The sequence below is a fragment of the Sebastes umbrosus genome, chromosome 6, assembly GCF_015220745.1.
Source record: "Sebastes umbrosus isolate fSebUmb1 chromosome 6, fSebUmb1.pri, whole genome shotgun sequence".
In the NCBI taxonomy this organism is placed as follows: Eukaryota; Metazoa; Chordata; class Actinopteri; order Perciformes; family Sebastidae; genus Sebastes; species Sebastes umbrosus.
The window spans coordinates 23,791,222-23,814,764 of record NC_051274.1 but is presented as its reverse complement, the minus strand read 5'-3'; the positions used below and the strand labels follow the sequence as shown (position 1 = coordinate 23,814,764).

General features: G+C 40.9%; 2 protein-coding genes across 13 annotated transcripts in view; both read left to right on the top strand.

Annotated features, from left to right (window-relative positions):
* Positions 1-8,709, top strand: part of dip2ba (disco-interacting protein 2 homolog Ba) — a 48,917-nt gene extending 40,208 nt beyond the window's left edge. For 3 of the 4 annotated variants that reach the window (XM_037772201.1, XM_037772199.1, XM_037772200.1), the window contains 13 exons: positions 96-219; positions 374-495; positions 1,320-1,431; positions 1,630-1,739; positions 1,891-2,021; positions 2,156-2,324; positions 2,855-3,025; positions 3,262-3,323; positions 3,436-3,493; positions 3,620-3,694; positions 3,926-4,100; positions 4,781-4,904; positions 5,030-5,282. In XM_037772201.1, the coding sequence (XP_037628129.1) occupies positions 96-219; positions 374-495; positions 1,320-1,431; positions 1,630-1,739; positions 1,891-2,021; positions 2,156-2,324; positions 2,855-3,025; positions 3,262-3,323; positions 3,436-3,493; positions 3,620-3,694; positions 3,926-4,100; positions 4,781-4,904; positions 5,030-5,282 (1,686 nt within the window). Of the gene's footprint in view, positions 1-95; positions 220-373; positions 496-1,319; positions 1,432-1,629; positions 1,740-1,890; positions 2,022-2,155; positions 2,325-2,854; positions 3,026-3,261; positions 3,324-3,435; positions 3,494-3,619; positions 3,695-3,925; positions 4,101-4,780; positions 4,905-5,029 lie in introns of all 4 variants that reach the window. The other variant, XM_037772198.1, reaches the window with a different exon arrangement.
* A 2,814-nt stretch (positions 8,710-11,523) lies between these two features.
* scn8aa (sodium channel, voltage gated, type VIII, alpha subunit a) overlaps positions 11,524-23,543 on the top strand; it is a 58,245-nt gene continuing 46,225 nt past the window's right edge. For 4 of the 9 annotated variants that reach the window (XM_037771747.1, XM_037771742.1, XM_037771748.1 and 1 more), the window contains exons 1-3: positions 11,524-12,152; positions 15,700-16,033; positions 22,432-22,550. In XM_037771747.1, coding sequence (XP_037627675.1) covers positions 15,755-16,033; positions 22,432-22,550 — 398 coding nt within the window. In that variant the 5' untranslated portion in view covers positions 11,524-12,152; positions 15,700-15,754. The remainder of the gene's footprint in view (positions 12,153-15,699; positions 16,034-22,431; positions 22,551-23,543) is intronic. The other 5 variants (XM_037771744.1, XM_037771739.1, XM_037771745.1 and 2 more) reach the window with 2 other exon arrangements.

The following is a 23,543-nucleotide window of genomic DNA, read 5'->3' as shown; positions in this document are numbered from 1 at the left end:
CTAATTTCCTTCCTTTTACCTTTTGGTAATGGCACTAACGGTGATCCATTTTGTTGGGTGTGAGTTCAGCTGTACTTCCTCTCTTTTCGCTGTAGGGGGTGCCGGTGTGCACAGCCACCTGTGCTCAGCTGCACAAGAGAGCGGAGAAGATCACAGCGACCCTAATGGAGAGAGGAGGCCTCAACACAGGAGACAATGTGGTGCTGCTTTATCCCCCAGGTAAACACACACATATTATACACACCCCTCATCGTTGTAGATGGCCTTCTGTCCATGTTTTTCTATTTAATATACAGTGAAAAAGTATATTTGACATATTTAATTTGTCTGTGTTTCAGTAGACATGGTTCTTGTCTGTCTCTTATTTCTGCAGGTGTTGACCTGATAGCTGCCTTCTATGGCTGTCTCTATGCGGGGGTCATCCCTGTGACGGTGAGGCCACCCCACCCTCAGAACCTGGCTGCTACTCTCCCCACTGTCCGCATGATCATCGATGTGAGTGCACTCCACTGATTTTCTAATTAATTGTGCTTCTGTTATATATATATATTGTTTTTCAATCAAACATTACCAAAGCATACTAGAGTAATTCATGTACAATTATCCAAGTACAACAAGTAGTGCACAGATTATCTTTGCATTTATTCCATTTTAGACAGCTCTTTAAAGGGTCAGTGCACCTAAAGCACAAAACAAACATTAGGGCTGTGTATTGGCAAGAATCTGGCGATTCGATACGTATTATTATACAGGGGTTACGATTCATTATATTGCAATATTCTGAGCAAAGCGATATATTGCGATTTTTAAAATCTAATTTGAGGAAAGCTTATAGTATAAAGAACACACCACCATAGGCATAAAATCTGAGTAAAGAACAAAACATAATATTGTGATACTCAATATCTTTTAAATTTCTAAATAGCAAATATGTTTTCACACTTACATCATCCATCTAAAACAAAATATACAATTAGCCAGAGAAGCTCATCACCAACATTATAACACTGCTTTAATTTTTTAATATTAGATTGCATTCAAGCACCAAAATATGTATCATGTACATCAAGAGCAATATAAACTGAGTCCCAACCAGATTCAGTGAGGTAGTTCTGCTGTTGACTCCTATAAGAGATTTCCCCAGAGGGAAGCAAATAAAATTGAATTTCACCTCAGGGATCAATAAAGTATAACAATAATTAAATGCCTTTTATTTGAGTGACACCTCAGATGGAGGATTTGTTCCAGAGGTCACTGGTAAAAGCATGGTAGTTTATATCCTTGATTGAACTTCTTTATGTGTTTGATTGGTGTTACAGGTGAGCAAAGCCGCTTGCATCCTCACCACTCAGCCTCTCATGAGGATCCTCAGGTCCAGGGAGGCTGCTGCCAGCGTCAACATCAAGACGTGGCCCACTATCATCGACACAGGTACTGGCGATCTGTTGAGCTCTGTTCTAATTAGAACAGCTTAGAAGCATTAGGCATTACGTGAAGCAGCTGACCATAGTTGACCACAAAAACACGCAACATTACCAGGTTGCAGCACATTCCCAATCGCAAACAATAACACTAACAGTTGTGATTTTTTTTTTGTTGAAAATAACAAAAACTTCCCTTTTCTCCCAGATGATCTTCCCAGAAAGCGGCCTCCGCACATTTATAAACCCCCTACAGCTGAGATGCTGGCCTACCTGGACTTCAGTGTGTCCACCACAGGCATGTTGACTGGAGTCAAGGTAAACTACTCTTACAAATCACGCATATCATATATAACATGAAGCAATCATTAGCCAGAGGGACTTAAAGGTGGACTTGCTCTTACTTTGTAGGTTTGATGACAGCATAGAGTATTTTTTTTAAGAGTTTATGTGTTTTTTTTTTGTTCAGATGTCTCATGCTGCAGTCAGCACTCTGTGCCGCTCCATTAAGCTGCAGTGTGAGCTCTACTCCTCACGCCAAATAGCCATCTGCCTGGACCCGTACTGTGGCCTGGGCTTCGTCCTGTGGTGCCTCTCCAGGTAACAGACACACACACACACACACACACACACACACACACACATACACACACACACAGACTGAATATCATATTTCACACAACATCCTGTAAATGTGGCGCTGTTGCTGTAGCGAGTGTGTGTTTTTGTCCCAGTGTTTACTCAGGTCACCAGTCCATCCTTATCCCTCCGCTGGAGCTGGAGAGCTCGCTGCCTCTGTGGCTGAGCACGCTCAGTCAGTACAAGATCAGAGACACCTTCTGCTCCTACTCCGTCATGGAGCTCTGCACCAAAGGCCTGGGCACCCAGACGGAGATGCTGAAGGTCAGAATCACACTCATAAACCCACCTGAAATAATGATGCAACATGTGGTTCCCCTTTGAAATGACTGTTCTGTCATTACTCTAATAATAATAATAATAACAACAACACAGTGATAAATTGGTTGCACAGGAACCTTATCTGCTGTGAAGGCAATTCATTCAAAAGTCATAGTTTTTATTTATTTTTTGGGCGCCCTATGCCTCTATTAGTGAGGTGACGACAGGAAATGAGGGGAGAGAGGGATAGGGAACATAAAAACTGGTGCATTGCACTTTCAGACCGTTCAAACCAGACCAAGCTGCAGGTCATCTGACAGATAAATACTTATTAAATGGACTGTAAGTGTTAACAGCATGTGGAAGTTTACATCTATCTACTATAAAGTCATGAGTCTGGTTCAGCGTAGCTCAATATGTCAAAGCACTTTGGAATAAAATGTCCACTAATGCTGAGTTCGTGTTCGTGCCAGTCTCAGTCTACACGTAACTGTTAAAAGTGTGAATAACCTCTTAGCCGTGCTTGTCTCCAGGCGCGGGGTCTGAATCTGTCGTGCGTGCGGAGCTGTGTGGTGATCGCAGAGGAGCGTCCTCGCCTCACCCTCACGCAGTCCTTCTCCAAGCTCTTCAAAGATCTCGGCCTGTCGCCGCGCGCCGTCAGCACCGCCTTCGGCTCCAGGGTCAACCTGGCCATCTGCCTGCAGGTTGGTTTCAGACAGACACACACTGAATTATAGTTCACACTTACTCCTCTTACTTAATCTGAATCACTTATCCTCCAGTTATTTTTCTTACATTTTTAATTACCATGTTCACGTTTCTTTATTCTACAGAAATGTTTTTCCATACCAACCTCATGTATTGCTGAATGATAAATGGGCCAAAAAGCTTCAGGTTCGGTCACATTTCAGACTATTTATTATCCTCTCTGTGTCCTCAGGGCACTGCTGGACCAGATCCCTCCACCGTCTATGTTGACATGAAGTCTCTGCGCCACGACAGGTAAGACTGCAAACAACTGCAATTTGTCACATGATCCGACTGGTGAAAACAAACGCGGCGCGTCAGTCAGATCGAACAGAATTCATTGACAGGCCGTTTTTTTGTCCCTCAGGGTGAGGCTGGTGGAACGAGGAGCGCCACAGAGTCTTCCCCTCATGGAGTCAGGCACTGTAAGTATTGATTATTGACTAAAAAGACTTGTGTGTGTGTGAGATGCTCTCACTGGCCACAGACCCAGGAAGGAAATACAAGTGGTCGCATTATCTCTAAAGCTAAACATTATGTTCTCCTCTAAGATCCTACCAGGAGTGAGGGTCATCATAGTTAACCCGGAGACCAGAGGCCCGCTGGGAGATTCACATCTTGGGGAGGTGAGTGGGCAGAGAGGATCATGGGATGCTGATATTTAACCAATTCACCTTTTCATTTTATGATTCTGCAACAAATTCAGTGGTTTCACCTGCACAGAGCGAAGTGAGCGCAGCTATTTGACACAAAAAAATATTATTTGAATGTGATATCGGACTTTAGAGGTCACACAAATATAAAAAAAAGAATACTCATACAGGCCTCATCACCTTTATTGTTTTGTGTTTGTTCAGATCTGGGTGAACAGCCCTCACAGTGCCAGTGGCTACTACACCATCTATGGGGAGGAGAGCCTGCAGGCGGATCATTTCAACACCAGACTCAGCTTTGGGGAGCCCCACACTCTGTGGGCCAGGACGGGCTACCTGGGCTTCATCAAGAGGACCGAGCTGCTGGATGCGAGCGGAGGTGAGAGGACATTTGAAAAAAGTTGACCTCATTGCTCATGCCTTTCTGCCTTTCTATATAGGTGGGCGATATCGATAACATATCATGATATACACAAGTTTATATGGCAACATCAACATATGTCATGATGTAGAAAAGTCTATTGAGAAATTGTTGTTGATAAACTAATTCAGTGAATTAAATATCTGAAAAATAAAGGTACATCATCACATTGATGCAAAAATAATCAAAAAACAATGAAATATTGCCGGCAATGCCAAAATACAACCAGAGAGAGATAGGTAGATAGAACAGCATAAACAGTAAAAAAAGGCAAAATGTCTTTTGGTAGACAAATTTATAGACAGTATATATTGTCATATTGTCCAACCCTAGTTAAAGGGTAACTTCGGCATTTTTCAACCCGGGCCCTAGTTTCACATGTGTTTATGTCTAAGTGACTAACTAGGGACAACAATTTCTGAAATTGGTCCACAAAGGTAAAAACAAGCACTTTTAGTGGACGTAAATGGCGATGTCAACTTGCCCCAATAGCACCAAGTTGCAGCCAGTGAGCAGCTGCCGTCTACAGCGCTCTCACTCAATTCTGGACCAATTTCAGAAAGGTTGAAAAATACCTAAGGTACCCTTTAAGTCCATAACTATGATTAATCAAATACTTGTGTTCTTCTCTGCTACAGATCGTCACGATGCCTTGTTTGTGGTGGGCTCTCTTGATGAAACGTTGGAGTTGAGGGGGCTACGCTACCACCCCATCGACATCGAGACGTCGGTGTCCCGAGCCCACCGCTGCATCGCAGAAAGGTGAGGTTCTTCAGATGGTCATTTTCATGATATATATATTTTTCTTTACGCTCACTGAGAGAGACCGTAGCATGTAGTTCACACAGGAACACAGAAAACATGACTGACCACCTCTTGCTCCTCAGCGCTGTGTTTACATGGACCAACCTGCTGGTGGTGGTGGCGGAGCTGAGCGGTTCGGAGCAGGAGGCCTTGGACCTGGTGCCCCTCGTCACAAACGTGGTCCTAGAGGAGCACCACCTCATCGTCGGGGTGGTGGTCATCGTGGACCCCGGGGTGATCCCCATCAACTCCAGAGGAGAAAAGCAGAGGATGCACCTGCGAGACTCCTTCCTGGCAGACCAACTGGACCCCATCTACGTGGCCTACAACATGTGATTCACCAACTGATGACAATGCAGAAACCTGAGCCAGGCTCTGAGAACAGACACAGCGAGGGAGGAGGACTTTGGGGTGCGTTCAGTAGCAACCCCCCGACGTTAAAGCTCAGACATCAAAACACCAAACAATGTGGGAATGCGAGTACAGTAACGAGAATGTGCTTCCCTCTCAGAAACTGTTCCTTGTTTGCTTCCATCTGTTCAACCGCTGCAGTCCAGGAGATCTACTGAGGGGGACGGATATCTTCTCTCCTTCTCGATAGTAGATCTTCCGTGCATCCCACATCTCCCTCATCCCATTCATGTTTTTTAAAGACATTTTAACGACATACTTTCATCAAGAAAGAAATCCTCCCCTCCTTCCATTCCTTGGTTTTATCCATTCATCATCGTGTGCTTCTTTTGTTTTAACCCCCTCGACTCTTGAAGGGCAGGATGGCGCACTGGAACTGCTGAGAGGAGCTGGAACTTTCACCCTCTTGCACTTTAAGTCCTCGCACCTCTGAGTCCGCTTCCTGTCTCACCTGCCTCAAGGGGACACCCCCACACCCACACCACCCATGTTTGCTGCTTTCATGAGAGCAAATCCACATCAGTATTAAAAAAGTGCCACCAGCGAGTGCATCCCCTGATGGATTACCTTCCTCAACCAGGTGCACCGTGGCTCTCATCAGATAGTGGATTTGCCAGCAGACGTGCTGTCGGCCATTCACATGTTACAAAATGTCCTAAAAAAAACAAATACACTTGAATCATTTGTTGGTGTGGGAAAAGAAAGACTCGCTTCTTAAACATACAAACCTGGATATTAAAGGTCATCTTCGATGGGCAGGAACATTTTCGGTGTGAGTCGGTCCGTTAGATAGTTCTTATGATTGTGAAGTACTAATACTTTTTTTAAAAGCACCGATTTTTCAGAAGAAGAGTTGAAGCTGGTGTTTAGGTGTGCATGCTAATTTGAAATGCAATCAATGTCAACATGCAAGCCAACAACAACAAAAAAACAAACAGTAACAAGCCGTGTAGTCACACAGCAGAAGACTGGTTGGTTCGGCAGTCAGAGACAAATCACTCAGTCTTCATTAGGACTCCGTCTGCTGGTTGGGACTGTGTAATACAACTGAAAGCTCCAGAACAAGCGAGTAAGTGGACTTTGAGTTGAGATTTGGATAATTTACCAGTTTCCTGGCCTGAACCAAGGAGGGTGAAAAGAGGAGATGTCACGCGTCATATCTTTGGGGTACAACACATGCGCAGTAAAATATGATCTGCACTCGCCGAAATTAAGCCAATAGCAACGCACAACCGCAGCTCCAGTTAAGCCAAGCATACACTGTACGATTTTAGACATGTTGTTGTGTAACTCCTACTCCTACTGTGCGAGTACGGTCCGACAATCAGCCACGACCTGAATGCTCACACTGTACGTGTAAAATAACACTGCCCGTCGGCCAGAATCGGGCTAGAATCGTACAGTGTATGCCCAGCTTTACACTGCGCATGTGTCTTACCCCAGAGCTCAAAACCGTGTCCCAGCCTCTTTCAACAGGCCTTGGCTTGAACTGAAGTGAGCCGCTAGCTTTCAGCCTGTGTGTAGTTTCCCACGTTAAAGCATCTCTCACTTAACGTTAGCGTCACAGTCGATTTTAGATAAACGTAGATCATCAGAAGGCAAGTCAGTGCCTTTTTATTGCACCATGGTGACATTTAGGATTACGGACTGTTCAATTTCTAAACAAATAGGATATCAAGAACAGAACTTTGCCTTACTAAACCTGTGGAACTTTTTATGTTTAATCTCTCATTTCTAGCTGTACTATTTAGTGTATTTAAAGGACTATTCCACCATTTTTTCACACGTGGAATCGGGACGCCCGTTTATAACTCAGAATACACTCGTATCCCATTTTTTAGAGGAAAGGGGGGTGTCTTGTTCTTTTTTGCGAAGACGTTTGCGGTCATGCCTTTCTCATTTCATCATTACCATTGAAACCAATTCTTTCTGAATGTCTGTAACACTGAAAAAAAAATTAAATTAGGAATGAACAACAATCAGTAAGCAACCCGTGATTTAAAAATGGCAGAATCCTCCTTTATAGAAAAGAAACGGAGGTAATAAATGAGGGTGATGATGTTGTCTGTATACTGTATTTTAGAGGTCAAATATTACTGGTGTTAATGTGTACATGGATATGAACGTTATCGATAAAAACTTGACTGATCTTTCATACTTGACAGCATTTTTCTGCATTGTTAATTTAATGGCATCACATTGCAAAAGAGACAAAAAAAGGTTTCAGATTATTTTGGCAGGAACAATGTGCACTTTCCCAATATCATTTTATGTGTGTGTATGTGTGCATGAGGGAGTGTGTGTGTGAATGAGTGTGTCCAGTTTTAACAGTGATATTTGGCTTTTTTGGTGCAACAAGGTTTGTCTTTTGTAAGAAAATGATCCCAGAATATTGAACCTTTTTTTTTAATTTCTTTTTTTTATGTCGCCGCCACTGTATTTTCTTTCGATCCAAGATTGGAATCAGATATGTTTTATAGGGTTTCATCGATATTTTCCAGATATAATCTTTCTTTTAAAACTGCACAATTTTCTGCAAACAGCTGGTTTGATTCTCAAAGCAGCTTGACAAACAGCACAACACGTCAGTAAACCACTTTTCATTCAGTGACGGACACTGATGACATGTATGCGAGCCAGTATCTGGGCCACGTTAGAGTTACTCATGAATAACAAAGTGAAGCTTCTGAGCTGCTGTGTGATAATTGCTTTGTTGCTACTGTTTCACTCCGACAAGTTTTAATAAAGTTTTATAATGTCATGTTGGCCTTCAAGCCTTTTTCAATAGACATTGGTGCTATTCAATAAGGGAAAGTTGACAGACTTTTATTTTCCTCCAATGTCATAACAAAGAAGGTTTCTTCCCCGGATGCCCTTCTTGTGTGAAAATAAGTCATTCTTTTTCCATGCCAACATTTCACTCACTGCTCTGCTCTTCGTCATCACCAGTTTTCATCAGATCTGATGAAAACCGTCTCAACGGACGACTCAACACGGACAATGCAACTCGACATATCCACCATCTCCATTTGAATATTTATTTCAGTTTCCAAGTTGTCGTGTTGTGAGGAATAGCGTGCATTTCAAACCTCCAAAGTTATTCTAAGCACAAAATGTACATGTGAGGTAATGAAATTAGGATCTTTCACACAAAATAAAAAAACTCAAGGGCCCACAATGTATACCTCAACGACTGTCTGTTCACTATGCATCGTCGAGCTGCAGCGAAGACATTCTGGACTAGTCAATGGTGCGATAACTTCTAACAACATGTCTTACTTGACAAAAAAAAACACTGTCACACTGTCATTGGATGTGTTTCATGTCAAATAAAAAAAATCCTTTGTCAGAATTTCTTGTGCTTTTTTTTATTATTTTCTGGAAGCTTCAGGAAGCAGCTGCTGCATGAAAGGAGAATAACATCTTCCCTCCACCAGGTGGCGGTCTGACTACTTCATCTGAAGACATTTGATCTGCTCCCTCTGTCTGTGATGTCATCACGGCCCAGGTTCTGTCAATGTTGACCACATCTACAAATATTCACATATTCAACACCATTCTCACTTGAACTTCTCCCTATGTATACTAAGAAATAAAATAAAATATATCTTATTAACTGTCTGACAGGTTCTTCACTAAGCATTAGTGGTTTTGCATATTTTATTTATTTTATTTACTACAAATCACTGTTGTGAGGTCTGGAGGAGGAACTGGAAGTAGGACAAGCCTCTGGCTACGCTCCAAATCACATACTTTTTCTTTTTACTTTTACTGCAGCTGCCCTTACAAAGTACGTAATGTTGCATGCAGTATGCACACAATTGGGAAATACTACTTCATAATAACATTCTTTCTTGAACTTTGACCCTCTTGCTTATAAATCCGCTGTACAGAGGATTGTGAGTCAGAATAGCCAGAAAAGCTTGCTGGCTTGCATACTGCAAAATGCGACCAGATGTAGTAGGACATCCTGGTATTTTTTGGCATACTGCATTTGACATACTATGTATTGGGACTAGGACTGTCAATCAATTAAAATATTTAATTGCATGTTTGCCCGTAGTTAATCGTGATTAATCGCAAATTAATCGCACAGTTTTTAGCTGCATTTGAGGTGTGTGACCCTGCTAACATAAGATTACTCTGATACAATTAGTCAATTAGTCAATCAACAGAAAATGTTTCCACAATTTTGAAGACTACTAACAGTAGTCTTCAAAATAGCCATTTTATGTTATATTATTTGTCTTTCACACATACTTTATACATTTCTGATGATGAACGATTGACAAATGACAGATGAATAGACTGGTGACGGATAATGATAGTCTATGCTGCCCTCCAAAAATGGCGGCGCCCCCCCAGAGTGCTCGGTGATTCCCGTACCCTATACAAATACTGTAAGCTAGCTAACTGTCGCCCTTTTAACAAGTAGCTTAATATTTAATTAAAAAGTGAAACAAATATACAGGAAGTACTTCCCTCCCAGCCCTGGTCAAGTTGTGCTCACTATAATGTGGTGAAGTCGGTGCACTTAGAGCACTCACAAACAGCAGAAGTGCTTTAAACTCCATTTGGTTTAACTTTTTACCGCAAACAAAACAACTTCAGTTCCTTCCAGACAATGACATCATGGGCATGTCAGTAAAAAGTAAAATAAACTCTGTAGATGAGATCCTGACAAAATAAATTCCAAATAAATAATAATAATAATAATAATATAACTATTAGGAATGCACCGATACTGGATCGGATATCGGGCCGATACTGACTCAAATAGCTGGATCAGGTATCGGTGACAATGGAGCCGATATATGTATATATATTTTTATAGATAGTTCTATAGTTTATATACATTGTATACTGGAATTTTAATTCCTGTTTAAGTTTTGACCAATATGTTATTGCATTAAAAAGGTTTCAATTTCAATTGTGATTCCTGTAAATATTGAAGATTTTTTTACCAAGTTGCTGGTGTACGATTTAATATTTTAATAACAAACAACAATTCACTAAATGTATTATATATATTTATTTGTTAGGAAATCAATGCTTAAGTCAAGCCTGATGTTGCCTTACACATGAAAGAATGATCCCAGTCACTTCCACACAGTGAAGCATACAGCTTATTAATTAAACCCTGGTATTGGATCGGTACTCGGTATCAGCCGATAACCGAAAGCCCAGGTATCGCTATCGGTATCGGGACTGAAAAAGTTGGATCTATACATCCCTTAAACTATTTTATTGCAGCTGAGATAATGTCCCAATAGGGAAAAAAAGACAGAAAATTAATGATTTTTTTTAATAAATATTTTCAATTAATTTTTAGTCAGTTGTATTCATTCATTCACATTACATAATAAAAGACAAGTTACACCAGATTAAGAGCTGCCTATTTGCATATTAATTAGTTATTTAAATAAAGAGCAGAGTGCAGGAGGAGGGCAGCAGCCTGGCTATAAATGAAAATAGTTTGCAATTACTTAGATGAGATGCTCCATGTTTCAATGAATAAATCTTATAACCAACTAACATATGTTTTTAAATGCATATATATTAATTATTTATTTTTTAAAATATTTTTATGAGAGTTACAAGTTCTTTTAACATGGTCATGGAGCATATGTATATTTTTATTCTGGGGGTATCTTTCCTATGCAGAGGGTAGTTTAGTTTATTTATTGACTACACTGAGGGCGTTTTACATTTCAATAATTTATTTATTTATTGTGTTGAGTTGAATGTGCTACTTATTTTGTACTGAAATTACCTTGTGCCTTTTCTCATTTTTTTTCTTTTCTTAAAGCTGACTCGGTGTAAACTGCTCAGAATTACAATGTACAATGTATTACAATGCAAATGGCAAAGAAAACTCTTGAATCTTGAATCTTGAAACATGCATTGGCCTTGTGGAAGCCAAGTCTCTGACTGATACATTCCTGCACTATAAACCCAACCACAGTGAAGACACAATGCATTTTGTCAGAAAAACCATGTGCATGTTTTTTTTTCATGTGCACAATCTCCTCACCTTTGAGCCCCAGCTGCATTTATATGAACCACACACAATGAGGTCTGGAGGGCTGCAGGCCTAAATGACCTTTAGGATTTGAGGAAAAGGCACTTTGCTGACACTCCCCTCACATTCTGCTCTCTGAGAGTCATCAATTATGCAGCCAAGGCGAGCTGCTCGAACAGCACTGAGCTGAGCTGAGGGGGGAAGTGGAAGATAGCAGCTACAATATGGCGACAACCGCAGCTTCTCCTCAATCTTTTCCATCTTCCCCACATCTGCAGTCCTGCCACGGCTCTCCAGATTCACTGTAACGCTTTACAGAGTGAGTATCCTTCATTTAAAGGCTTAAATCGTGCATATGTTGTTGGGAGGTGACGCTAGATTGTAGGTATGCTTTTGCGTAAATGTCGCAGAGCTGCACACTCACTGAGCTGATCAGCATCCTTTTTTATTTGGGAGCTGGATGGAAGAGGAGTGTCTGCCTTCTTGCTGAGCATCTATCTGCTGGACCAGAGCACGAAAACACACATTTAGGATGTCGATTGCAAGGGATTTATCGGATTTCGCCGACCATTGATTAGACATTTTGTGAGAGAAGATGCCTCTTAGGTTATTATAGGCTGCAGGTAGTGCACCGTCTGACTGACTGATCCAGCACAACCCTAAAAAAACAGATTTTTTTTGCATATTTTGGACACTATTTTTTGTTTTTGGGTGGGCTACCCTCCGGACTACAAGGATGGTGCTCTTGAAACACCATAAAGCATCGATGCTATGTGAGTAGTCGCCTCCATCCTCCATCAAACAGCCAACAGATTTACATTCCTCCAGGTGCTTTTTTGGTGTGGCAGCATCATAACGCTTCTCTAATTTGTCTTGTTTTGTTATATTCAACCTCATATTATAGACTCATGTGTGTGTGTTTTATGCTGGTTGTTTAGCTCTCTTATGCACAGATAGATAGATATAGAGAGACCTTATTGATTTGGTAGTCGACATGGCTCCACGGGTGTGGTGCAGATCCTTCCAGGCGACGCGCAAAAAAGACGCACATAATATTCCCCCTTAGAATAAAAAAAAAAAATCAATCGTATTTCTTTTATACGCTGAATAAAAAAAAAAGTGACATATTGCTGTGATTTTATTATGATGCATCGACATCACACTTGTGACTGACAAATCCACGATTGTTTTTCCCCACAGTGTGTCATTTTCAACATACAAACCACACACACTGCAGCAATGTTGCTTTGGCACAATTTGGTTCATTCTCTGCGCAGTCCTCCTGCTTCTTCTTCTCTCTGTGGCCGAGCAGCACTTTTATAGCCTATTAAATGAATATATATTGGTGTCTACAGGCCCCTCCTTTTTAATGATCACGATTAGTAAACAAGTCTTCATTTCTCATGCCTCCAAGATGTCTAAAATGTGCCTGTTTTCTCTGTGAGAATGATCTGCACAGCCTTAAACCTGGATGAGCAACCTGCAGAGACTGAGACAAGACCAGTGTTTTCATTATGACTTCCTAACACTGAAGAGAATGAACTGCAGGCCTGTACAGCTCAGCTAGAGGGCCTGCTTTACAGCAAAACCATTTTTTTCCCAGTCAGATTGGTTATGATTTCCCCCCCCCTCTTCTCTCAACCCTGCATGTATGCATTGGTGCATATATGCATGTGTTGGTGTTGGTGTGTTTGCTGGTTGTGGTGCTGAAATAGTCAGCACCAGCAGAGCAGCAGAAGGTTTCAGAGACTGAGAGGTTCTGGGGTCCATTTTAAAACAGACGTCTTGGCTCACAGGCTGCATGTTTTCATGTGTTTTTCAGATAGAGTGCTGTGTGATATCTGCTTCACACGTCGAGCATGTTTAATTATATTGTGTTATGCAAGCAGGGGAAGTGACAGGCCTTGTGATTCAGATATGGTCGATGTTCTTCTTATTTAGGTTGCATCCTTTCCTCTATACCAACCTTAGGCTGAAAAACAAAAGGTTTGGTGTGTGATGACGGTGGGATTTAATGTTGGAAATATATACCACAAATAGTCTCAGTTCAGGTGTGGCTGTGAACTCCTCTTCCGTCTCAGCTCCCTCTTCTTCTTCTTCCCTCCACATTAGTATATTGACCCTGAAATGTCCTGCAGCTTGAGCAGTTGTCATGTAACCATCATACGCTTTTTACATCTAAGTGTGCTGGGAGAAAGAGGCTCCACTGAGTCATGCAGCCATTAAGTGCACTGTTAGCGTTTCCACAGCTATTCAAAAAATCATAAGGAGTAAAGTCCTTAAATGGGTCTTTGTTGTCAGAGGACACATAGATTGTTTCGGGGGGGAAATATTGGCTCATATAGTTTCACCTTTGCTGCACAGTATACTGTTGTTGCCTGAACATATAACTGATGAAAAATGTCTCTCAGATATGTACGTTACTTTTTTAAGTCTCTGCAAAATCTTGAGATTCACAACAAAACAACATAATACTTCCTAAACATGATACCATCCTTATATACAGTATGTATGTAAACATAGACAAAATATGTCTCATATCATGAACCACAAGAAATAAATCTGATTTATCTCTTAAACCTAACTACCGGTAGTCTATTTATGTAAACCAATTTAACCTATTTAAGCCACTGAGCATGTTTCAAGGTACCAGTTAAGATATATCATATCCTACATCAGATGTATCAGTGTTCTGTCTTTTCTCTGCTGACGTTAACGCATCATTGAACACAAGTTACTCATGTGAAGTACATTAATTTAGCTTTTTTTTTAAAGCCTCTGTAAGATCTTAACATTCACAACAAAACAAAATACCTAACAAAGACGAAATATAGCAACAAGAAACATGAAATGATTACATAACACTTCCTAAACATGATAACATCCTTCTATACGGTGGAGAAAAATCCCCTCAGTATAGTCTTAAACCTAACTAGTCTATTTATATATACCAATTTAACCTTTTAAGCCACTGAGCATGTTTTAGGGTACCAGTTAGATATACTGTATAATATCCTATATCAGATGTATTATTGTTCTGGTTTTTCTCTGTTGACGTTAACGGATCGTTGAACACAAGTCACATTCATCTTATCTTCTTAACGGAGCTAAAAGAAAAGAGAGGGAGAGACTGAAGGATGAGGGAGCTTAATATCCTTAAAAGGATATTTTCACATTACTATAATTATTTTAGCTTTTAGCTTTTGGAAATGAATGGACACAATTAATATTAGTTGTTCTTGACTTTTTAAATGATACCTGTGTACCCAAAATAAAAGGTGTTGCACAAGATAAACAGTATCTATTCATATCTATAGTTATTTAGAGAGTGAGCGAGACATTATAAATACTCGTCCACAGTGTTGGAGGCTGCTTGAAGTAAACATTCCTCTCAGAGGCGGCTGAACTCATCTTCTGGATGGACAAATATAATACAAACATCGTAGAGAACACTATCATTCAATTCCCCTTTACAATCAGGATGCCTGCTTGTTGTCGTCTTCTGCTTTCAGGCTGTTATTTATTGCCTGTGTTTTCTTATCCTCATTAATTTGGATCAAGGAAAACCAGCTATTTGTTAAATGGGAATAGTATAAATAAATAATGTGGCAAGAATGAAACATTCAGGCAGATATCTTTGTAGGGCTGCTCCCTCTTAGAGGATAAGTCGACTAATCTGTCGTTTTGGTTTCAGTTGACTAAGATTTCTTTGGTCGATTAGTCATTTTTAAGCCTTTTTTCATGTTGAATGACTTATTTCTAAGAAACCTTTGAGCACATCTCCGGTAAACACAAGATTTAAAGTGGTGCTTTTGTGTGATTCTTTGTGGAGAAACTCAGTTTTACAGATCTGTTGATTTAATCTAATTGAGTAGTCGACAAAAGAGTCTTAGTTGACTAAGACTTTCTTTGGTGGACGAGAGCCCTACATTTTAGTAGTACTTAATATTATCTATAGTCATTTTTTCTTCTATTCTGAAACCCGTGGGATCAAATATTTAGCATTTACAGTGTTTGTATTGCTTTTTCTCTACCTTTTAACTTGTTTTTCTATCATCACAACTCCATAACAAAATCTGTAAAGGTGTGTTTGTGTAAACATGCAGCGTCTTGGTGTTTGTGAACTTCCCCTATGCATTTTGTCACTTGTTCCAAACCTCTTCCTAGTCATGAAGAAAGATTTTAGTATTAGTATTTAGTATTTTATAGCTAAATTTAGATAAAGAACAGACAGTGTTCACTCGCTCAACATCCCGTATGAAAGGTCTTTAGATGAAAAGTACCGTGGATGTTTGGTTAACCTTTCCTCTCTGTCTGCAGAGCTGCTACTGTGGATGGTACGAACCTAAAGACCAGGTAGCTGCAGGATGAAAACATGGCTGCACCAGCTATTGCACCGCCAGGACCTAATAGCTTCAACTATTTTACTGTGGAATCTTTGGCAACTCTTGAGCTGCGCATCAATGAGGAGAAAAACAAGAAGCCACCCAAGCAGGACAGCAGCTACCGCGACGACGATGACGAGAACAAGCCCAGACCCAACATCGACCTGGAGGCTGGGAAGAGCCTGCCCTACATCTACGGGGACATCCCTAAGGGAATGGTGGCGGTACCATTGGAGGACCTGGACCCATTCTACCTGAAGTCTCAGAAAGTGAGTTTGCAAACAAACACACAAACACATCATGCATTGTGATGTTATAAACTCACATTTACTAGAGTTGTTTAAACCAAAGGATGTTTCTGACTATAGGGCTGGGTATCAAACCTTTTTTGTTGCATCCAAAATGTAGAAAGAGTATCAAAAGCTGGCATCTAATGTCAGATTCAAAATCTTGTTCAGATAGTAACTGATTTAAATAAAAGTAATTTGCCAGTTCTTGTACAGCAGCTTGTGTTTAAATAACATTTATCTTTTAAGAACTTTGGTTTTGTGGTAAAAAAAAAGAAGTCAGTATTTGTAAAGTACAGCTATAGAGTGGTGCAGCGATGACGTATTTTTGTAGGCCAACCAGGAAGTTAGAATCACACTGGTTCCCTCGACAAAAAGCCAATGGGATTGTTCCTTTAGGTTTTGGATTATTACAGAAATTAAGCTCTGTGACAAATAAATGTTTATGATACTTACACGTTTTGTTCAGCAAGATAATCTTCACAAATGAACACCACTTTTATGATTTTTGAAGCGTGAATGCGATCGGCAGAAGTAAAAAGCTAATGTTAGGCTATAAACTAACTACACCTCGGTCGCGAGTATACACAACGAGGCTGTAAAGGCGCATGAGTCGGCGTGATGACGTTTAGTAGTCTCATTTAGCCGCTTGTTAGCAACCGCCTGTTTTAAGACACAAAAAAGCTTCAACATTCACGAGTGGGATATTTCCTGACGTATTTATATCGTGGAACAAAACGTTAAAATGTCTTCAGCTTGTTTTAACCACAGACCTTATTTCAGGCATCTAACTAAAAACCCATTCAAAAAACCCATTGACTTGAGACGAGGGAACCTGAAGTGCTAAAATGCTAACTCATCTCCGGGTTTCAGGACTCATTCCTGCAGCACTCTATTGGATAGGCCCTATATGTCCTAAAACACTGGTATCACAAACTTTCAACCGATACCCAGTCCTATTTACGATTGGTATTTGTCCCTCTACCTCAGGCGTCTAAAATCTCAAATTACAACTGAGCAATATTACTTTTATTATGCCTCTATTTGCAAGCCAGAACATGATTACACTGCATCGCATCACAACTCATCTCTTGTGCCTCTCTTAATTTTGATAGCAAAGTCAGTTGAGGTGTGGTTCCACAGATTACGACATTTCTGGAACATTAATCACATGATTTGCTCGTGTGGCATCTTGATGGACAGATAGCCTAACAAGGACATTATTCAGGATTATTTTAAGACCAAGATGTTTGTCATTTAAATGTGACTGCAACAGGAACATAGCACACCAGTAGTCCTGGGTATTTTTTCCCCATAATTGATAAGCATACACGCAAATTTTGATGCTTACGCAGATTGACTGGTGTTCTGGTAATATCTCACACAATGGTCAGTAGATGAGTGGACTCATGACGTCGATGTGAGTCATACATTGTGGCTGGAGTTTACTCAAACAAAGACAAGACGTAGTGAGGTTCGTGACGGTCGGCTTCTGAGTGTGCTGTCTTTACAGTTATTTTAATTTTAACGATTAGGTTGCAGAATGTAATTATGTTTTCCTGCTCGAAGACCTTTGGGGAGTGTGAGAGTTGCGGAGCTCTCGAGCTGTTGAGTGGGCCGTTGCCGTATCTCCGACGATGTGCTCGCAGGGCTTTGGGGAAAAGGTCAGAGGCAGTAACTGTTGAAAGACTGTTGTTCCACATGACAGACTTTCCTAATTGTTCAAACATTAATTTGTGGCAGGAGAGAAAAGCAGCAGCAGGCTGAGAGGACTCTGGTTGTCTTAGAGGAGACACGTGTCTCTCTGGGGTTTCTGTCATCACTGACGTTCAGTGTGAGGACGGCCGGGTGACCTTGAGAGTCCCTCTATATCCCCATCATGTGTACCTGTCAACAAAACCTGTTAAAGATGATTGTATTCATGTCAGATGACAGATGTGTCTTGCTCTTGTTGCACCGATCGGCCTCTGATTAAAAACGATAAAAGATATAAAAGTCATTACTCTCAGATATTGATAGGGGGAGAAATGAAGGCTCAGGAAAGTTAAAATCTGAGCCATTTATGCTCTGTAGGGCTCCTGTATTGTGTTTTACAGCAGGAACCTGTTTGTTCATTTAAAAAGAAGCAAGAATACTTCATTATAAAATATCTGCTTCAGCTATAATCTAGATGCAAAGTGTACTGAGGTCAGTTTTAATGCTGGTGTGTTTATAAACAGGACTGAGCAGCAAGGCCAAAATCTACTGCCATGGTAACGTCGTTTGGTGTCTATTTTTAACAAAGAATTATGTAACAAAATTGGTATTTTTATTCAAAACGGTCACCTCCAATCACATATTCTTTTAAATACTGCTGCACTTTTATGGTGTTGTATAACTCCTTCCCCGTCCACACAGTGTACCTTAAAATACAGCAAGACCTACCTGAAAAAAACAAGCTTGTGATAACCTGTTTAGTCATCATCATTAGCTCAACGGATTGGTTTCGATATTGTGTGTGTGTGTGTGCATTCAGGTGCTCAGTATCTGTCTGTCTCATACCTCGCTGTCTTTACGGCGTGCACGCTGACTTATGTAACGCACCAGTCCAGCGCTCACGGAGGAGACACGATTCAGATCACACGTGGCAAACATGTCCTTCGATACGTGGGACTGTTGATAAATTCACTGACTAACACACAGCTCACTTGTCTTTTACTCCACACACATATCCGTGCGTTACTGTCACAGATGCATGCGAGTCGTGCAAGCTTCTTGTGTTGTGCTTCTCGTCTCTTCTGCGCCTGCCTCCACCAGCAGTCCTGTCAGCTCTCAGCTTCAGGCAAATCTAATTATGGCCCTCGATCTAGTCTCGTTCTAATGCCAAAGGGAGCCGATGCTGCTTTGGTTCTGGCAGCTCGAGCGGCCGTGACGTCAGATCAGGTGGCGACCTTGATGGAAGAACGTTGCTCTGTATGTCTTTGTCACTGAGAGGCGGCGGGACGGTTCTAGATACATTTCTCACAGAAGGGCGGGGGGGGAACAACTGTAAAGGAAAGCTGTTCATCTTCTTCATCACACATTTTCAGTTGTGGCTCCTTTAGATTGTGTCATAGCTGTGGACAGACGGCTGGGTGATGACGCAACATCCACTCCTCCCCGGTTAGCTGGCGGCCGGAGCAAGGCCGTGCCACGCTGAGCCGAGCCTGGCCAAGTCGAGACCGGTGTCAATGTACAAGGCCGGCGAAACAGATCATTTTCAAGGAGGGGGGGAACGAGAGAGGGAGGGAGAGATGAAGTGAGGACAGGGACGAAATGGACGACATGTGCAGGGATGCATGAGCACACTTGCTCTCCTTCTCGCTGCAGCCGGGCTCACTGAAATGTGTTTTTGCTGGGGGAAGACCTGAAGGTGTAAAAAATGAGTTCTCTCTCACAGAAATAGTTCAGAGCTCCTCGAGATGTTCTAATATTCTGTATTTGGAGTCATATCAGGGATCTACACATGTGTACGTGTATCAGAGGATTAGCAACATCTGCTCATCTGTCCTCCTTCGTGAGGTTTAAAGATTCATATTTACAGTGATATTATTTCAAAAGTCACAGATGGTTTGTGAAGTACCATGATGTAAAGTAAGGAGCATTAAAGAGCATGATATGTAGATCACAATGTAAGAAACATGTCAGCATGTCTCCAGACCGTCCATTCATATTTTTTTCCCCACAAACATACCTTTTTTCCCCTCAATACTTTATTTAGAAAGATCAATACAGTAGTTACATAAAGTACATGTTCAGATATTTCATTACATGATATTCAGTAAATATATTTCACAGTAAAAAAATAATATTAAAATAAAATAAATTATACAAAAAATTAATTGTAAGGTAAAGAAGATGAATCTAAATAAGGGTATTTTAAACAATTGGAATAAATTGGAAATGTCTAAATAATCTTAATAGTTTTTGCCAATTTCGAATTTTTGAGCTTTAAGTTTTCAATTGTAGTAAAATATGTTTTTTATATCAGTATCTTTAAAAGAATAAAAGGAGAGTAGTCATTTAAGCCATGACTTCATCCAAAATCACATACTATTCACTACATACTCAACATGTGTACTATCGTTCGACACACTTTTGTGTGAACAAACAGGACTTTGTATCTTTTCGGACGCACTGAGCAGTAATTTACGTCTTCACTTCCTGAGAGCCTCCTTGCCGATTGGAGACGTGTAACCATGGTAACACATACAAACCTCATTTGACCAAAACGACAGTTTGTAAAGTCTGAATTAATTATAAATATATCGACCCCTAACAAAGTGAAATCTGTATACTTACAGTTGAATAGCATTATTGACGTTACAGAGCTGTCCGTCAACGTTGTCGTCACTACCGCATTGCATTGTGGGATAATTACGCTGCCGTACTGTCCAGTGTTGCATACTGTAATATTTCACTGGAAATAGTATGCAATTTACTTACTATTGGTTTCATACTAAGGTTTCGTACATACTGTTTTAGCGTACTAAATAGCATGTTAGTATTTATATATTTTGCCAAGATATTAATCAAATTAATTATGTAAATTTCATATGCCGAAAAACTTGATTGTCTTGATTGATACCAGGCTTTCCTTTAGGAACATTAACATATTCTTTTTGGATGTAAAATGGCAGTAACGGGGAAAAGACATGGCGAGGAATACATGAGCAGGTTAGCACCCTATCCTGGCAGCTGAGCCCGACGCCATTGCTGCATTAATGTGTGTGAATGTGAGGCTCTCAGGCTAGAGGACCCATAAAATGCAGTCCATTTACCACAAGGGTTGAAAGAAGGGGGCTCTCTGAATGGCTGCTGTGGCCCTCATAGATGCAGATGCTGCAACCCTGCCTGATGGCTGGAGCTTCTGTGTTGAAGCAGCTCTCTCTCTCTCTCTCTCCCTCTCTCTCTCCCGCCCATCCCCCCTCCCACCCTCTCCTCCGTCTTCTGCCCAGCTCCCTCTCCCTCGCTCTGGCTCCCTCCGCCCTGCTTCTCCTCAGCCTGCTGCTGCCACAGTTGCTGCCTGCTTCATTCGCTCTCCATCTCCCCCGTTTTCTGCCTCTCCTCTCCTCTCCTCTCTGCCTCTCCTCTTCGCTCAGCTCTGGATTATGAAATTTTCAGTAGCTCTGCAGCAGTTTAGTCATGCGTTACAAAAAAAAAGACTCGCTACATACATAGCAGCCATGTGTATGTGTGTGCATGTCAACCTGTAGTTGCTCATTTTTGAGTCAGTTCATGTGTGTGCATTCATTTATGTGTATTTATCATGCTTGTGCACACAACATATGTGTGTAATGGTTGTATTTAAAAGAAAAGTCATGCTACCGGCAACTGGGACGTTTCCATGTGTGTCATATTGGCTGACCATAGTGCTGACTGGGAGTGTTTACAGTATCTCTGAGAGGTTTGGCACTAGGGAGTCGCTGCTCTGACCTACAATAGTCACCAGAGAGTAAGATCTAATCGGGTTTAACTGTGCTGGCTTGTTCTGAGTTGTCTGTAGGTCTCAGTCAAATTAATATCACGGAGGTCATGTGACAGAACTGTGTCTCGTCCTCAGGGAGGAAAAAGGCTCGTCGTTTTCCGCTCCATATTTCTCTCTTAAGATGTTTACGTTTCTTGTTAACATCATTTTACCTCATTTCTGTTAGAAGTGCACGAATTACACGCAGTCATGTGACCACCACGAGGCCTCTTACTGTACGTCTCTTTTCCCATTCTTCCTCCTCCTCCTCCTCTTCCTCTCCCTTCTGACTCCACTGTCTCCATCCTCCAGCAGCTCTGCAGGGCTTAATGTAGTGAGGGTTGCCTTGTTAAAAGCACAAGGGCCCGTATCACTTGTGCAAATGCACACAGTCTCATTAAAGTTTCATGCAAATCGCCATGTTTTATTTAAACAATTATGAGGTTATCCACAGAAAGAGGCTTGCCCGCCCCGCTCGGTTTTTGCTCGTTTCCTCCTCTTGAAACCACCAAAGCCGTGATGTGCAGGACGGCACTGAGTGACTGGGACAACATACCAACATTAGAAACATCCTGGCAGCTATTTTCACTTCCGTTCAAATGACTTTCAGATCATTTTATGGGACACAAAATGCACAACTTTTACACATTATCTACATATGTGTATGAGTTAGGTTTACTGATATATACTGTATGCATGCAGAGAAGATGCTTGCAATACATAAATGTAGTTTTTGTTTTTGTATCAAATTCAGTTGCTTTTGGTTAATATTTTAAGGATCTATACTGTTGTGCATTTGCTGAAATGTGTATTTTTACCTGATTATTAAGTGATTAATACTCTCTCTCTCTGTCTCTCTGTCTCTCTCTCTCTCTGTCTCTCTTTCTCTCCACAGACATTTATTGTGCTAAATAGAGGGAAGACAATCTTCCGTTTTAGTGCCACACCTGCCTTGTACTTCATAAGTCCTTTAAATCCGGTTAGGCGAGTAGCTATTAAAATTTTGATACATGCATATCCTTTGAAACGGTGTCTTAACAGCAAAGACAAAAGGGTTTTCTGTTCATTTGTATTATTCATGATGACATGTTCTGTCTTTCTGCTGACTGTAACTACAGGAGAGGATGAAGTTGGAAACTAATAGCATGTCAGATTACAGAAAGTGATGACTTCTTTACATGGAAGAGCATTCAGGAAGCCGCGCGGTAACCATTTTATCATTGTAAGGGAAAGGCTAACACAAACGATGAGTCATCCTTATCAGTAAACCAGGCTGGAGCTCCACAATAAGCCTATTGTGGTTTAGCACTGTGCCATCCATCTCAGAAGATTTGAAGGTTGTACCTTTCTTTAAATAGATCTACAGAGAGATGACAAAAAGAGACTCAAGAGGTGGTCGGTTTAGATAACAAGCTGCAGCTGATCGAAGCAGCGTTTCCATAAATTAGGTCAAGTCTGCCCGTTGATTTACCATATGGTGAAAATTACATTGAAACTGGAACCGATCCAGCAACTGTCCACTGGTTACAGTTTTGACATATTTGACCAACAGCCAGCAAACTCAAGAGAGGTTACAATACATAGACACAAGTCTAAAAAGAGCGCTCCACCGATTTAGCATTGCACTCATATAACAATGTCGGACTTACGATGGACGATATAAAAAAAGTATAAAAATCGATGCAGCTTTTTTCATTTTTTTTCATTACTGATCACATTAATGATGATAATAATAATATAAGTATTACAATTAGGGCTGTCAAAGTTAACGCGATAATAACGCGTTAACACAAATTTGTTTTAACGCCACTAATTTCAAAATGGTCTAACAAAAACTAAACCCTTTTTTACTCTGAGCAATAGATTATTGATCTGTCCCTACGTTTACCTAATTTCCTCCCATCGTTAGCCACAAGCCACCACAGCTATTACTGACCTCTGGTTGCATGTTTCCTTTGAGAGTAAACCTCTCTGCACTGAAACCCTTGCAGCTTTAAAACATACTAT